This window comes from Hyperoodon ampullatus (genome assembly GCF_949752795.1).
Source record: "Hyperoodon ampullatus genome assembly, chromosome: 1".
In the NCBI taxonomy this organism is placed as follows: Eukaryota; Metazoa; Chordata; class Mammalia; order Artiodactyla; family Ziphiidae; genus Hyperoodon; species Hyperoodon ampullatus.
Window position 1 is genome coordinate 30,290,750 of NC_136914.1, and position 14,707 is coordinate 30,305,456.

General features: G+C 32.1%; 1 protein-coding gene across 3 annotated transcripts in view; it reads left to right on the plus strand.

Annotated features, from left to right (window-relative positions):
• FSTL5 (follistatin like 5) overlaps positions 1-14,707 on the plus strand; it is a gene marked incomplete at both ends in the record, with an annotated part of 543,379 nt that overhangs the window by 454,516 nt on the left and 74,156 nt on the right. For all 3 annotated transcript variants that reach the window (XM_079698612.1, XM_079698613.1, XM_079698614.1), the window contains one exon: positions 4,906-5,024. In XM_079698612.1, coding sequence (XP_079554738.1) covers positions 4,906-5,024 — 119 coding nt within the window. The remainder of the gene's footprint in view (positions 1-4,905; positions 5,025-14,707) is intronic.

The following is a 14,707-nucleotide window of genomic DNA, read 5'->3' on the forward strand; positions in this document are numbered from 1 at the left end:
GCAGACAAATACTCTATTATGTTATAACCTTTGCTATGTTAATTATTAAATGTGAAATGAATCACGTAAATTTGCATTCAAGTTTTTCAGCATATCTTTGGAAGTTCAGGAAGTTGAATTCTGACTTAAAAGGACTGGTTTTAGATAATATCACTCTGACCAATATATATAATGTTCAGACAGTACCCACTTTCCTGGATTAATAGTGGCTAATAAAGAGCTTAACACAATCACTCCCAGAATATCTGCTAGAAGAATGAGAGAGGAAGTCAGTCTAATTTTAGTTGAACATAGCATAGAAATCTCATTGAGGTGTGATGGTTTGGTATTGCTATGTGTGTGGAAAGGATTTTAATTGCAAAGACAGAGATACAAAAATGGGAACATTCATGAAACAAAAATCCCTCCCTGCTGAGTTATTCAAGGTGAGAGATGCAATATAGACCATCTATTCTTGCCTATATTTTTCTTTAGCTAAAAAAAAAAGATTTCTTCTATATTAAAAATATGAGTAAGTTTAGGATCACTTGAAAGGGAAAAGAATGATATAATATCAACTAATAAAGGTCTTTAACACCAAACATTGAATTATCTTTGATTGGTTACCAAATCAGTGCTTTGTAGGATTATAAGTTGTCATTGATCATAATTTAAATGTTAAAGTAATGGTGGTTTAAGTCAGAGGAAGGCAAACATCAGCACAAAATATTTTTGTTATTGACTTAAATATTCATCCAGTAATCACACATTAACCAAATATTATTCTTGATATAAACTATGGAATATATATGTAATTTATAATACATAAGGTAACTATATTATCATGATACACTATTGTTCTTGAGTAGAAATCCTCAAAGGATTGAGACAGGAATGTGAATTACGTACATTTTTTTCTCAGTCCATCTCATGTATTTAAAGGTGCAGTATTGGTTGAAAACCCCTCTGGGAAATACTTCTCTCTTATGAGACTGCAAGTAATTCTTGCCATGTCCTCTCAGTATAGAAAGAAAAACAAAGAAGAAGAAGAGCTCACAAAGAAAAAACAAATTATGGATCACTTTTTTGTGCTACTATACTTTGTTAGATTAACAATCGACCTGGAAAAGACAAAGTAGTTGTGTTTGTCTTCACAGGGGATGAAAAAAGACAAAACAGCACATACTCCTAATCTTTACCGTGACTAGAGTGGTAAAGCTTTTACTGAAGTCAAGAGCTTTTGTAATAAACTGCAATAGAAAGCATCAATGAGGAGAGAATGGTCATTGAAACCTACATGGTTGTCAGACATTTGGGGACTCAAAATTATTGACAACTCCAAGAGCTTTTGTTTATGTGGGTTATTTCTATCCACTTGTATTTACCATATAAGAAATTAAAACAGAAAATTAAAATATGTATTTTAAAATACGTATTTATTTATTTGTTTAAAATAACCATAATAAATAACCCATTACATGTAGGCATAAATACCACATTATTTGTAAAGTTATATTAAAAAAATGAGACTCACTGTTGTACATTTTGCAAATTTTTAAAATATCTGGCTGAATAAAAGATGCTGGATTCCTGTATTTGCTTCTGCATTGAACTGTTGTGATATCACTCATAACATCATATGTCAAGTAGCCTGTTGAGAACTACACTCCATATTTGGAAGCATCTAATTTGTGAGAATGAGAGAGAAAAATGAAGATGACATCTTAGCATTATTATGAACATAGTTTTGACTTTGCAGACCCTCTGAAAGGATCAACTTTGAGAACTGCTCTACTAGAAAATCAAGTTGCTCTTTTAGCAGGCTCACACATTCGTAGAATTCAATCTCATAGAAAGCTGAAATGTACTAGTAGTATATCTCACAGAGTAAATTTGAGGAAAACAGGACAGTAATCACATTTTGGTTAGATGCCATTTCACCATTTTTTTTCCACTGATGTTTCAAAGAAGACATAATGTCAGTCATAAAAAGACAGACAGTTAACATTTCTTGAACTCATAGTAAGAGTTCAAGTCACTCTGCTACATGTTTTCCTTTGTCTATCTCATTTACTTCTTACAATAGCTGCATAAATCTAATTATTAGCTCCCAATTTGAGATGGAGAAATTACAGCACAGATATTACATGTATCCCACCATACAACAATAAGTTCTATAGTCGTGATTCACCTCTGAGCTGTCTGAATTAAGAAAATAAAGTTTATCTCTCTTTGTTATATTCTCCCACACCAAAATAAAGGTTAGGGCATGGAAACTTAATAGTTACAATGAACATACACAGATATGTTATTGCTTCCTATACAGATTAAGCTAACAAACGCCCCAAAGTGAAAATCAGCACGTGTTTTCAATTACCACATCTCAAGCATAAGGTAATTCATATCATTCTATGCCTAGTACATTCAAAATAAATTATAATATTATAGCAGCAAATTTAAAATGATATATATCTGCATCATATATTCAGATTATAAATTCTGCTGCTAAAACCTAAGTAGTAATTGATGAACAAAATATGTCTAGCAAGAAAATAAATGCAAAATATCCCTCGTGTAGGTAGGGAAGAGAGGAATACATAGATGGCTCTGAAGATAAAGTTTTATTTCATAGCGGAGTGATTGATATATAGGTGTTCAGTTTATCTTGTTATTTTAACATATTTATACATGATAATTTGTTGACGTTGCTATTTCATAAACACTAGGGAGTTATATTCCCACCAAAAACAATAAAATGCAAAAGCAAACTAAACCTTGCCTAACTTTATCTGTATTTTTCAATAACTTGTAACTGGGAAAGTAGCTTATACTCTGTAAAAATGCTGATGTGTATGTAACTCATACTTTAAAAAGCAAGAAAATGGACTTTCAGTTTTGAAAGTGATTTGGATGGATTAAGCGAGTTTTAGAGGAAAATACAGCTCAAGAAATTTCATCTATGGAATCCCACTGACTGTACTGTGCACAGAATATAGTAAAATAACAATAAAAATATCCATAGGAATAAGGGCAGGGAATACTTCAAGAAACTTTGCAAACTGTCTGGACCTAGAGTAGTTGTCAAGTTCAAACACATTCAGACTCCTGACTGTGGAGCAGAATTGTGCATACCTGAAGGAGAATATAGTGATGCTCATTAAAAAATGTTATGAGCTTTGTATGTAACTGAACACAACTGAAAATCAGATCCAAGTTTCAACTACCAGTATTGTTAATTTGCTAGTCACTGATACATAGCACACATCAACCTTCTGACAATGTTTACACAGAAGCTTGCTGATACAAATCAGTTTTTTTGCATAAGCAATTTTTGTAAGTTTTATCCTTTTGTTATGGAATTGATCCCTCTGTATTCAAAGCTATAATTATAAATTGTAGCTGACAACTCTTAAATTTTATTTTATGAAAACATAACTTGAATTTAGTTCTTGCTACTTCTGCTACTGTTCTGGAATATCTCATTGTAACATTGTGCACTCTGGAATTAAAATGCACAATTAACTGATAAAGATTGCATGTATTAAAATATGAGGACTGTAAATATTTATAAAACAATAAGATGTGTCAAAATAATCTGGATCATTTAAATATATATGCATTATTAGAAATAATTTCACTCTGTATAAACACCAATAAAGTGATAATTATGATCAAATACATTTTCCTCTGAATCATAAGAATAGATGGTGACTTTTAAAATTAACTAGGAACATATTTAACAAAAATAAATGTGGCTTAAGTTGAATAAACAATTTTGTTTTTTTTTTTACAAATCAATAAACTTTTATTGTAATCCTCAGGCTTGACTTCATGGGCCTTGCAGCTGTCCTCAATTGAAGTAAAAATTAAAAGTAGATTTTTTTTAAGTTAAGCATTTTAAAGATCACTGTTTTGCTTTTCAAACTATCAAGATTTCAGTATAATTGTTTATCTGTTGGCTCTCACTGAATTATGTGTGGTATAGTTATACTGAATAAATATGGTTGTGCAAACCAGTACCCCTGGATGAGGTACTCAGGTGAGGACCAGGAAAGGGAGAACTACATGCTCTTAGTCTGGACATGTTGGAACAAAGCAGAAGCAGAGGAAACAAAGAGAACAGGTGTGCAATCATACGTGACAAGTCCCCATGTGCAGACCTCCGCCATTAACTCCACGGCATTCCAGATGTCTAATCTGTAGCATCCCATACCCATGAGGTGTGGGTGTATAATATAAGTGAGATGAATTTCTGAGATGTCATACACCCAAACCCGTACTGTGAAAAGTAATTAAAAGTATGATTTAAATGAGATTTTTGCAAGACCTTAAATTAATTCAAATTTTTAACTGGAGAAATAGACCCCAAACTTTGTCAATATGAAAACTGATATGTAAGACCTCTAGTAGGATTATATTTACAAACATTATTTTAGGAAAATACATATTCTCCAAAATCTGGGGGACTTGGTCTGTTTGTTTCTAAAAGTCTCTATATAAGCTAAATTCCTGCAAAGAATGCCATTTTATTTTCCTTAGGGAACTCTAATAGAAAGAGGATACATATGATTCTTCAAAAAGTACTTTTGTCTTAATCAGCACTTAAATTAAGTAGGGATGGTAGCAGACATAATCTATGTATCAAAGAGTTTATCTCCATTTATAATTATTTTTAAATATATGAAACATTTGTTGAATTATGTTAAGGAAATCACTGACTTGCAGATCAGAGAGATGAAGTAGAATGTCTGCATAATATTGCAGAGTTGCTTGGGCATATGGTAAAGGTCTCACATGGTTTGCTTTATTATCATTATAGGACTTCACAAATTGATCTCTCACCAGCAATGTGAGGGGCACTGAGTTTTGGTTGTAAATGTTTCGGATAATTTTATTTTGAACTTTTTTTGTGTTTTTACTCCTAAGGTCTGGGAATTGGGAACATGTTCTATGTTTTTTATGAAGATGGAATCAAAGTGATACAACCCATAGAATGTGAATTTCAGAGGCACATTAAGCCTAGTGAAAAGCTCCTTGGATTTCAGGCAAGTATTTAAAAAATTCCTTTACAGTTTTATACAGTAATTTTGTTAAGTAGAATTGTATTTTGGAAATACAATGAAATCTACACATATATGAGACGTGTGGGTAGGACAGTGTTAAAACTATGATATTGTCTGTTACTCTATGCAGGTTTTATACTTAAAGAGGAAGATAATATATTGTGTATGCGTAATGACTTGTTTGTAATTAAAATAAAGGCACTAGAGGTGAAATATCAAAACTGAACACAGCATAAAAACTTCACCCGTTCCTTAATTTAGAATTTCTCCCATTTTGGCAGGCAATGGTTACTTTAACGTAATGAAAGAAAATAGCCTATAAATAAACTGATGGGAAGTTGAGGTATATTAGATGCTTTATAAATGTTGATGCCCATCTATTCTACATCTTATTTTTTCATGTACCTTTATTTATTTACATGTACTTATCTTTAACAGAAATATTTATTTTCTGTAAAATTTTGGTCAGCTTTCAGAAAATAGAAGAATACATGACAAAATGCATATTGCTTATACATATTAGAGACTCTACTTCTGTGCAGGATAATAAGAAATAATAATTAATTTTATATTGCTATGGCTATGTATATCTCCACATAAATATGTATACACCAAAATATGTAATACTAAAGGTACTCATGTTACCTTTGTGTTCTCACACAAGTGCAGGCATGCACTGGACACCCAAAATAAGGTAAGATATTGGTAGACCACAGAATGCAACCCTGTCTTGATACTCATTTTAAGGTTGGCATGGCGACAAGATATGAGCAAAATAGATATTAATGCCCTGGTTTAGATCCTTTACTTTCAACTCCTATTTTGAGCCTACCAGTAGCCAGTGTTGTCACATATTGAATTATGGAGACAACAATTTACAAATTAAAGCCATGTCCTAGAATGAGAAGAAGGAAAAAAATATGAGAGTGAGTTAAGATAGGCCAGCATCTCTCAGACACTCTGTAGGACAAAGCAATCTAATGACCTCCTATTTTAAATAAAGGAAATAATTTAACTCAATATGTTTATGAGTGTTTAAAACAAAAGAAACTATTTTTAATTTAAAAATGTTTCACTTAAAGGCTAAATTACTGAATAGAATCATTACCATTTTGTTAAACTATAAGTTTAACAAGTATGAAAACACTTTAACTTGTACGTGCAATTTTGTTTTGTTTTATAGTCAGATGATATCAGTGCTGACTAAATCCATTTTGAATAAGGTGTGTGTGTATGTAAAGAAACACATATAAAAATATAAGTATTTGCTTCTGATAAAGCAAGTCATTCAATTTTATGGCATGTGTATATTTTTATTAAAACATTATGGATGAGAAATTTGGGCTAACACACAGATATTGGAAATGTGGCACCAAAATATTTATTTAAATCAGAGCAAAATCATTTAACAAAAGAGTGTTTCTGATTCCTATGGGATTGGCAGTGTTGTGGCTAACTATTTGGAATCTAAAGCTGAAAAAGCAAGGAAAAATTGATGTGATAGTTTTGTGGCATGTCTGGAAAATAGGGATGTGAAGTTTACTTACCTGAATGTCTCTTTTTAAAACCTTTGATTACTTAGACTTCCTCCTAAAACAAGTAGGTCGGTCTCTCTCTCTCTCTCTCTCTCTCTCTCTCTCTCTATATATATATATATATATATATATACACACACACACACACACGTATATATAGTGAGAAATTATATGAATACATATATAAATTATGTATACTTTTCTATAAAAATTTTAAATTGAAGAGGAGATAGAAGCTAAACATCAGTGGTGACAGCCTTAACTCATTTCCTTCAACCTGAGAACCCTTATCCACAACAATGACAAGGCAAGGATTATTAGCAATTGACTGCATCAGATTTTTCAAATCATAGCCCTTGGAAATCTTATAACCATCTTACACATGGGATTATGCTAGAAATTCATACTGCAAAATAAAAAGAAATATAAGGATAGAAAGTTAGCATTCTTATATAAAACAAAAATTTATATATGCTAAAGGAAAACTAAGCAAAAAGTACAAGAAATGTTAGATTTGTATTTTTAAGACAAGAGAAACTATCAAATTGAAATTAAAATACAAATACAATTTAGCTGACCAATATATTTGTTAAAGCAGTAAGAATAATATAGAGAATGGATAATTGGCTAAAACTACATCCTGATTATATTGTAAAATGCAGAATACAGGCATTTGTTTATACCAAAAGAGAGAGACATATTTTTCATGCAGTTATTATAGCCCATATATATGAAATAAAGGCTAGAGTAGATAAGCTTTTACTTCATATTGCTTTGTTATTTTGTTATTCCTTAATGTGAGATAAGCTTAAATAATTGGAATATGTATACACAGACACTTTCATGATACACAAGTATACAGCAGTAGAAAAAAAGAAAAATTGACGGCAGTATGCTTTGAGAATAAATGTTGAATTAAATGTGTTTCTTATGTGAGGCTATTTTATTTCTGTTTAAACACAAGAAGATGTTCATTTCAGAGTGTGTAAGCTATTTGGTGCCACATTCTACTAGATTTCATTTCTAACTATAAAATAATTTCATGAGGGAATTGTTGTTGTTGAGTCAAGAGAACATTTTTCTCCAGAGAAACAGAACCAATAGGATTAGTATCTATATCCATGTCTGGATCTGGATCTGGATCTATATCTCTCCATCACTGTCTGTCTCCATCTCCTTATTTTAAGGAATTGTCTCCGGAACTAGTGGGTGGAGTGGCACGCAAGTGTGTGAAATCTGTAGGGAAGGCCAGGCAGTAGGAAATTCTGGAATCCAAAATCCACAGATTAGGCCAGCAGAGTGCTGATACAAGTCAACACTGGGGTATTGAGTCTGACATCCATAGGCAGACTGGAAACTCAAACAGATTTCTGTGTGGAAGCTTAAGGCGGGATCCCTTCTTCCGTGGGAAACCTTACTCTTAAATCTGAAGGCCTGCAACTGATTGCATGAGTCCCACTTACATTACGGGGGGTGATCTGTCTTACTTAAAGCTAACCAATTTAATTTACTTTTTAATTAATTTTTATTGGAGTATAGTTGCTTTACAATGCTGTGTTAGTTTCTGCTGTACAGCAAAGTGAATCAGTTATACATATACATATATCCCCTCTTTTTGAGATTTTCTTACCATTTAGATCACCACAGTGCATTAAGTAGAGTTCCCTGTGCTCTACATTAGGTTCTCATTGGTTATCTATTTTATACATAATAGTGTATATACGTCAATCAGAATTTCCCAATTCATCCCACCACCCCACTTCCCCGCTAAGTGTCCATACGTTTGTTCTCTACATCTGTGTCTCTATAAAGACAACTAATTTTAAATGTTAATCACCTCCACAAATACTTTCACAATGACATCCAGACTAGTTCTTTTTTTATTATTTTATTCAAGTATAGTTGATTTACAATGTTATATTAATTTCTGCTGTACAGCAAAGTGATTCAGTTATACATATATATATATATTCTTTTTCATATTCTTTTCCATTATGGTTTATCCCAGGATACTGAATATAGTTCCCTGTGCTTTACAGTAGGTCTTGTTTATCCATTCTCTATCAGACTAGTTCTTGACCAACAACTGAGCGACAGAGCCTAGTCATAGCCAAGCTGACATAGGAAACAACCCACCACATCTTACTACCTCTATTAGTAAAGACTTTGATTAGCATTTTTATTCCCAATGTACTTACACATGGCAGGTAGTCGAGTAACATTTGTGAAATGAATTTAAGGAAAACTCCATTGCTTAGAGCCTTAGGCTATTCATTCTTTTATGCATTGCCTGAGTTTAAAGGTGTATGCATCTAATTCCCTCCTCACCTCTCCTTACTTTACAATTCCCACAAAACAGTGTTCTTCTTGTGAAAAATGTTTCATAAAATAATTGATCACTGAATTGTTTCAGGGTAAACATAACCTCATGGGTCTATAATTCAAGATCACACAGTCAAAATATACTGTTCAAATGCCCAGTCTAAGACAGTTTGGAGTTCTATTATAGAAAAAAGAAAGCTAGTTCTTCTGGATTTTAGAAGATAAGTCACTTGATTGTGAGTAGTGGAAATGAGTCTTTTCACATCATTTTTTTCCCCACGAAAAAGGATTAAACATAAAAATAATATTTTTCAAAGTCACTGTTGATATTAAGAGAATTGCAATTCCCAATACAACTCATTGGCTAGTAAAGTTTAGATAAAAACAGAAGTATTTAGAATACAGAATTTTGATCAAATCTCTCAGAAGTTGCTGTTTGCTTGCTCTAAATAATTCAGTTTTGGTGCAATGTCAGATTACATCAGGTTTCAGCTTTTGGTAGTGAGTTGGTTGAAGATTCATAGAACATGCTTTTATTTATACTTTCATCTATCGTTTTTCCTTTTTTTGTGATGCAGCCTAACTAGACAGGATTCTTGCTATATTTATCCTAGTTGTATACATGATTTCATCTTGTCACCTACAGTAAGTATGTACTTCGAGCAAATAGGATTCTATCCCAGACTTATAACCTCAGAACTCAAACTAAAATGGGTTTGGAAAAATGTTTCAATTATTAGGCTTTTGCAAGATTACCAACTGTTTCACTTTTTGGTTTTCAAGTATTTTGTCAACCATATCCACAACTCTTTTAATCTTCAATGCTTCTTTACTTCACTTCCTTCTCTGTTTGCTTATTAAGATCCAGCTGCTGTTCTCCATACATACCATGGTGTTATTTATTCTTTCGTGGGGACTAGAAGAGCTTGAAAGAAAAATCACACAAATCTTATCATGCGTGGCTGTTAAGTATATAGATGTGTGTGTGTGTGTGTGTGTGTGTGTGTGTACTTTGTTTGGGGGGCAATGTTGCGTGGCTTGTGGGATTTTAGTGCCCCAGCCAGGGATCAAGCTTGGGCCCCTGGCAGTGAGAGCACAGAGTCTTAACCACTGGAGCACCAGGGAAGTCCCACATGCATGGGTCTTATATTTTAAGATGCAAAGATTCTGTTACTGGTTTTAATGCAACTTAAATGATGCTAACTCCAGAGGATCATAGTTTCTGATGTGAATCACCTCTAAAATGTCTATTTTCTAGGCTTGGAATTTCCACATAAGAAAATTACCTACACTTTATAAATCAATATGATTGGTACTCTATTAGAATGGAGGTTTTACATCAGAAGAGGTTGTGTCCATAGTGTGCAGAATTCTCAGGTATCAAGAAATTGAAACAGATTAGAAATGGGGAAACACAGCTCTCTCTGCTGCGTTCACACTTCTCTCTCTGCTGACGTTCCCCTCTTCTCAAACAGTGCAGCCTTCAGGGCATTTATCAATTTCCTTGTTAATGCTTCCAAACCCCCTTTTCAGCATCTCCTTCTGTTTCTAATCCAATTACTACTTCTCCAAACTCTGTCCAGAAAAATAATTGTTAAAACGCCAGCCGCTTTATATGATGCAGACAATTCATTTCTCCATGAAGCCATCAAGCAACCTTTTGAATTCAATACCACTGTATATTTCAGAAAGGTAATCGAAATTTTTCACCACTTATTCTTTTCTCAGTGGGTCTCTATTCAAACATGGCTTAACTTACAAAGAGTTCTAGAATGATAAAAATTTAAGCTTTCATTACAATGATATCCTGCAAAGAGCTTCCTTTTCACTTACAGTGATATCCTGCAAAGAGCTGCCTAAAGAGAGTAATGCAAACTACCTCTAACTATTCCTTAGAAGATTATGCTGTTGATTTTAAAAGAAATAAATTTATGAAATTGGTCTTTGAAGCCCTGGATTTAAAGGGGCTTTGTAATCTTTCATTAAAAATCACACTCATGAAATTCTCTTATTGTGCTTCTGTTATGCTTGAAGTAGGCAAGGCTGACATTAGGGGGATAGCCACAGGGAACATGTAAATCATGCAACAGCATCTTAATGGAGTTGTATAGCATATTAATTGGACCAAGTAATCTTATCTAAGAAAGCATATTAGGTTTTTAAGAGATTATTAATAAGAACCAGCCAAGTTATCTGGTAAATGTGACCAGAATTATGTATGTATCTCAAACAATCTCTTGCCATCACATTTTTTAAATGAAATATAAGGATTCACTGTACACACCTAGGAGCACATTTTCTGTACTTGAGAAAGAAATGTACTCATAGTAATTTTTGGAATTTCAATAGAAACTTCTTAAGAGTAAAATTGAAGAGTTCAACATAAAAATTATTCATACAAATATCGTTAAACATAAAACCATTTTACTTGAGACTTACAAAAATCACATAAATCTAGCTTCTATAGCTCTTAAACTACAGTTTCTGGTCTAAGATTGAGTTTTATTCACAAAAAAAGTACCTGTTGACTTATTCAAGATAATAGATTGGCATGGTAAAAATAAAATAATACAGAAGTAGTAGTTTCTTACTCTGTGCCTTACTATCCCCAGTCTGACTTCATGCAACCAATTACATTTAATCACTTTAAGTAATGTGCTCAGGAATGATATTTCTTGAATTATCAATATTAGATATTTTCTAGTGATGTTCCTCTCTGAAGAATGATAATTTCCAAATATTCTTCTTTCTAAATATGTTGAAAACTTACTGTAACAAGATTAGTTGTAATTATCATATTGAGGATTAGAATCATGATTTTAATGATTTATTTAAACCTTAGTCCTTATTTTTCTTTTCCTTTTCTTTCTTAAAATTTCTATTTAACTGACCTCTTGCTTGATTTCTCATTGGTTATATTTTATATTTCAACAAAAGTTGTCAAAATTGTAATTTAATACTGAAGGCTTATCATTTTTTAATATCTTTTTCATATTTAGATAGGTCATTAATCTCAGTTTGAATAATTTGAGAGGCTGTGCAGGAAGGAAAACAATACAGTAAATTAATGGCTTTATTTTATTTTATTAAATGTTTGAATAACTTTTTTTTTAAATATTGCTAAACGTTTGCAATGACAGTTTTGCATTTCTCCATATACTTTATCATATAATGATGTTATATGTTTTCTAAATTTCTTAAATCTATATTTAAGATACAACTATATAATAAAAATCCCAAGGAAAACAAAACTTAAACCTCAAAATTATTGTTCATCCCATTACTACTTAAGCTGCTAATTTTTGCCCATTAAAACTCCTTTTTTTCTCATATTTAAAAATCCACATACTAGTATCATTTTCATTTAAAAAGTCGCTCTTTAATATGAAACTTTCAGCACAGTTATTTGTGAATATAATTTTGCAAAATATCATCTTATGTCTGATAGTTTACCTTTGAAATTATTTAGAAAGCTTAAAGATGCAAAAGAAAAATAGCATATCAGATTATATAATCTGCATACATAAAGGATTTACATTGAACTAAATCACAGAGGCAGTTTTGGTGAATTCTTATTCAATATTGTCTTCACTTTATTACTCAAGAATATTTCTGAGCTGGATAGTGTGGCAGAACCCCTATGAGATTTGTCAGTGAAAAGAGGCAAGAGAAAATGTAATTCTGCAGGCAATATAATAAATAAAGATATAGTTTTAAATAAAAAGGGCAAAGAAAATGTAAATTTGGTCTGTCTTCTTACCTATAAAGAAGATAGGAACAGGAGTAAATTATTTTTATGTAACATTTATTTCTAAAGGTTTACAAGTTATGATTTTAAAATCGGTGTGTTTTATGGTTTTTATATTAATTGATACAAACATAGCAAAATACTTATGTGTATAAATTATTTGGCCAGAATCCGCTCACTTCATACCTTTAAGAAAGAGAATATAAGGTCATTTGCAATAATAATAATTAACTAGTTAATGACGTAAAGCAAGCTAAAATAATTTTTAAAGAATGTTGACCTGAAAAAGTGTAATGATTCTCAGTGTAGGCGTTCCTATGTGGAACAAATTAATGTGTGAATTACAATACAGTTTAAAAGTACACATGCGTATAATTATCCTCTCTAGAGCCTTATAATTTTTGAAGATAAATCTACCACATTTCAGAATGTTTTTCAGTCCATAATAATCTTGAAAAAACGACTAAGCCTGCCTTCCACATAAGGCGCCCTCTGCCGGACAATATGAGAAAATGAAGAACTCCATCAAAATGACATTGCCATCTTCATTGTGAGATTATGTTGCATAGAAAAATGTTCAATTCCTAAGTGATGTACAAATATAGAGAATGCAATAACGTAAAATTCCCTCAATTCATGAAAAAAGTTCAATTCCTAAGTGATGTTACACTCTATTGAACAAATATAGAGAATGCAACAATCATAAAATTCCCTCAATTCATGCTGTATGTCAACATTTTTAAAACAGTTACAAGACAGAATAAGCCATTCAGAGCAAGAGATTACATAATGCATTCTTAGAAAGGTAATTAATAAAACCTCTCTTGGTCCTCAACTAATGTCCCCAAAAAGAGAAATCTGTAAAATGTGCTTTATCAAAACTCATGAATTTAAAGAAAGAAAGGGGAACTTACAGTTTCTGATATTCCATGTCATTCAAATTGTTTGACCCTTTTCCTTAAAAGTTTCTCTTTGTTTCCTTTGTGTCCTACGGATATATACCAATAAGAAATAATTTAATTTACTCTATTTTAATATAAGGCTTTCAAAGAATCAAGGAATAGAATCTACATGAAAGTCCTTTAAAGGTTTAATGACAGTTTGTTAATGTGGTTTATGGTCCCCCCAAACTAAACTTCATGTTTTTACTTCAATCCTATCTTGTAGAAGTAATTTCTTTGCCTGCCTGATAATCTGTTTCATTGGTATTATTTATTTCAAAATCTGTATTTTCTTTAGTAATATGATCAGAACATAGAGAAGTGAAATCTATCAAAACAAAATTGCTTCCTTTTAAAATACATTTTATTTATTTATTTATTATTATTATTTTGCAGTATTCACTTTATTTTATTTTATTTTTTAACATCTTTATTGGAGTAGAATTGCTTTACAATGGTGTGATAATTTCTGCTTTATAACACAGTGAATCAGCTATACATATACATATATCCCCATATATCCTCCCTCTTGCATCTCCTTCCCACCCCTCTAGGTGGCCACAAAACACCAAGCTTATCTCCCTGTGCTATGTGGCTGCTTCCCACTAGCTATCTATTTTACATTTGGTAGTGTATATAAGTCCATGCCCCTCTCTCACTTCGTCCCAGCTTACCCTTCCCCACTCCCTGTGTCCTCAAGTCCATTCTCTAGTAGGTCTGCATCTTTATTCCCGTCCTGCTCCTAGGTTCTTCATAACCATTTTCTTTTTTAGATTCCATATATATGTGTTAGCATATGGAATTTGTTTTTCTCTTTCTGACTTACTTCACTCTGTATGACAGACTCTAGGTCCATCCACCTCACTACAAATAACTCAATTTCGTTTCTTTTTATGGCTGAATAATATTCCATTGTATATAATGTGCCACATCTTCTTTATCCATTCATCTTCTGATGGAGACTTAGGTTGCATCCATGTCCTAGCTATTGTATATAGAGCTGCAATGAATATTGTGGTACATGACTCATTTTAAATGAATCTATTTGGATTAGTTTACCTTGATGCTTCAAATGAAGAAGTGTCAAGGTAAATTAATCCAAACAGTCTTCTTAAGGTA